The 1,612-nt window shown below is 40.1% G+C and overlaps 1 protein-coding gene across 2 annotated transcripts in view; it reads left to right on the top strand.

Annotated features, from left to right (window-relative positions):
- Window positions 1-1,612, top strand: part of hook1 (hook microtubule-tethering protein 1) — a 29,556-nt gene that overhangs the window by 13,473 nt on the left and 14,471 nt on the right. For both annotated transcript variants that reach the window (XM_015398324.1, XM_015398325.1), the window contains 3 exons: window positions 905-1,106; window positions 1,238-1,348; window positions 1,442-1,529. In XM_015398324.1, coding sequence (XP_015253810.1) covers window positions 905-1,106; window positions 1,238-1,348; window positions 1,442-1,529 — 401 coding nt within the window. The remainder of the gene's footprint in view (window positions 1-904; window positions 1,107-1,237; window positions 1,349-1,441; window positions 1,530-1,612) is intronic.

The following is a 1,612-nucleotide window of genomic DNA, read 5'->3' as shown; positions in this document are numbered from 1 at the left end:
AGTGGCATCCAAGTTCAGTCCTAAGGGCTGCTATCTGACATGAGGAAGTTGTATTTCAAAAAAGAAAAACATCAACAGTAGATTACAAAACTAAGCTGAGCCAAAAGGAACAAGGAACTAGCAACTTCCTAGAAATGGAGTGGAGTAGAAAAAGTCATATGTACTCACCATAAAAATTACTCAAGTACAGTAAAGATCCTTAAAACAAGTACTTAAGGGCAGTAATCAAGAAAACTTACCTTGTTACTTTCCCACCACTGGTTGGGATGTATCCAAAAAGGTTTGATGTACGTCTCCATCCCCATGCCTACAGCGTTCCCTGCATTGATTGTTGCAAACACCTAACAGCATCACACATTCTTACTCCTCTTATTGAACCCAGTGGCTTCCATCTGCTGCAGCCTATGCCTAAGTCAGGTTTGTGGATCCCTCAGCTGGTAGATGTCCTCTCAACAGATTCTCCCATATGAGCTTTCTCTATAAGTCAGTTTAGTTGAAAAAAATCTTGACCTGGCAGGTTATTGGTTCCCATTTTCAGATGACAGATTGAACAGCGCTCTCTTAGATGTTTAAAGCTTGGGTTTTATTAATATCAATGCAAATTTCTCCCTGATCGTCTACTTTGTTCCCTGGTCTTTAAAAAAGCTGTTATGCTTCAACAAACAGGACATGCACCAACATATGAGAAATCTATTTGCTTGTAAAGTAACATCGAATGATCTTAAATTCATCTTGAATTCACCTGCATTACGTCCTCGTCTATCTTGACTTGCCAACGTGGACAACATTCTCCGAAAGGGGAGTAGGAGTCAAAGGCGTGCAATCTGTTTAGTTTTGTTCATAGTTTATTATTTATTGCTCCTATAAGAGCTTATTGACAGGGAAATTTGTTTATTTTATTCAGGAACTGCTCAGACAGAGTGGTGATGCTGGAAGCATCGGTGGAAACATACAAGCGGAAGCTGGAGAATCTTGGCGATCTGAAGAGGCAGATGAAGCTTTTGGAGGAGAATAACATGACCTACATGCAGAACAGCGTCACTCTGGAGGAGGAGCTACGCAAAGCAAATGCTGCCCGCGCACAGCTGGAGTCATACAAAAGACAGGTAAGGAGCAAACGCCTACTTCTAGGTTTAAAGCAGGACTTTTAAAGTTGAATTAATTATATACATCATTTCATTTGCATTAGAAGATATATTTAGCCTAAAGCTGTTTTGGTTTTTGTTTGTTTTTAAAGGTTCAGGACCTCCACAGTAAGCTTTCTGAGGAAACCAGGCGAGCAGACAACATGGCGTTTGAGATGAAAAAGCTGGAAGAAAAGCATGAAACTGTGTTAAAAGAAAAGGAGGTTCAACAGCTTATAAAACTTTAACCATCAATATAAATAACATATTTGCTTTGTTTAAAACCTTTTTCTTAATGTTAATCTTTACCCCATTAGCGGATCATTATTGAGCGAGATTCTCTGAAGGAAATCAACGAGGAGCTGCGATGTGCTCAGGTTCAACAGCACCAGCTCTCACAGCCAGGTACCCCCTTTCTGAACACTTACAGTGATGTGAAAAAGTCGTCGTCCTCATCAGCATTGTTTCACAAAGCAGGTTTAAACCTG

The sequence above is a fragment of the Cyprinodon variegatus genome, unplaced genomic scaffold (genome assembly GCF_000732505.1).
Source record: "Cyprinodon variegatus isolate N-32 unplaced genomic scaffold, C_variegatus-1.0 Scaffold926, whole genome shotgun sequence".
Classification (NCBI taxonomy): Eukaryota; Metazoa; Chordata; class Actinopteri; order Cyprinodontiformes; family Cyprinodontidae; genus Cyprinodon; species Cyprinodon variegatus.
The sequence above is the reverse complement of the archived record's forward strand: the minus strand, read 5'-3'. Positions and strand labels throughout refer to the sequence as shown.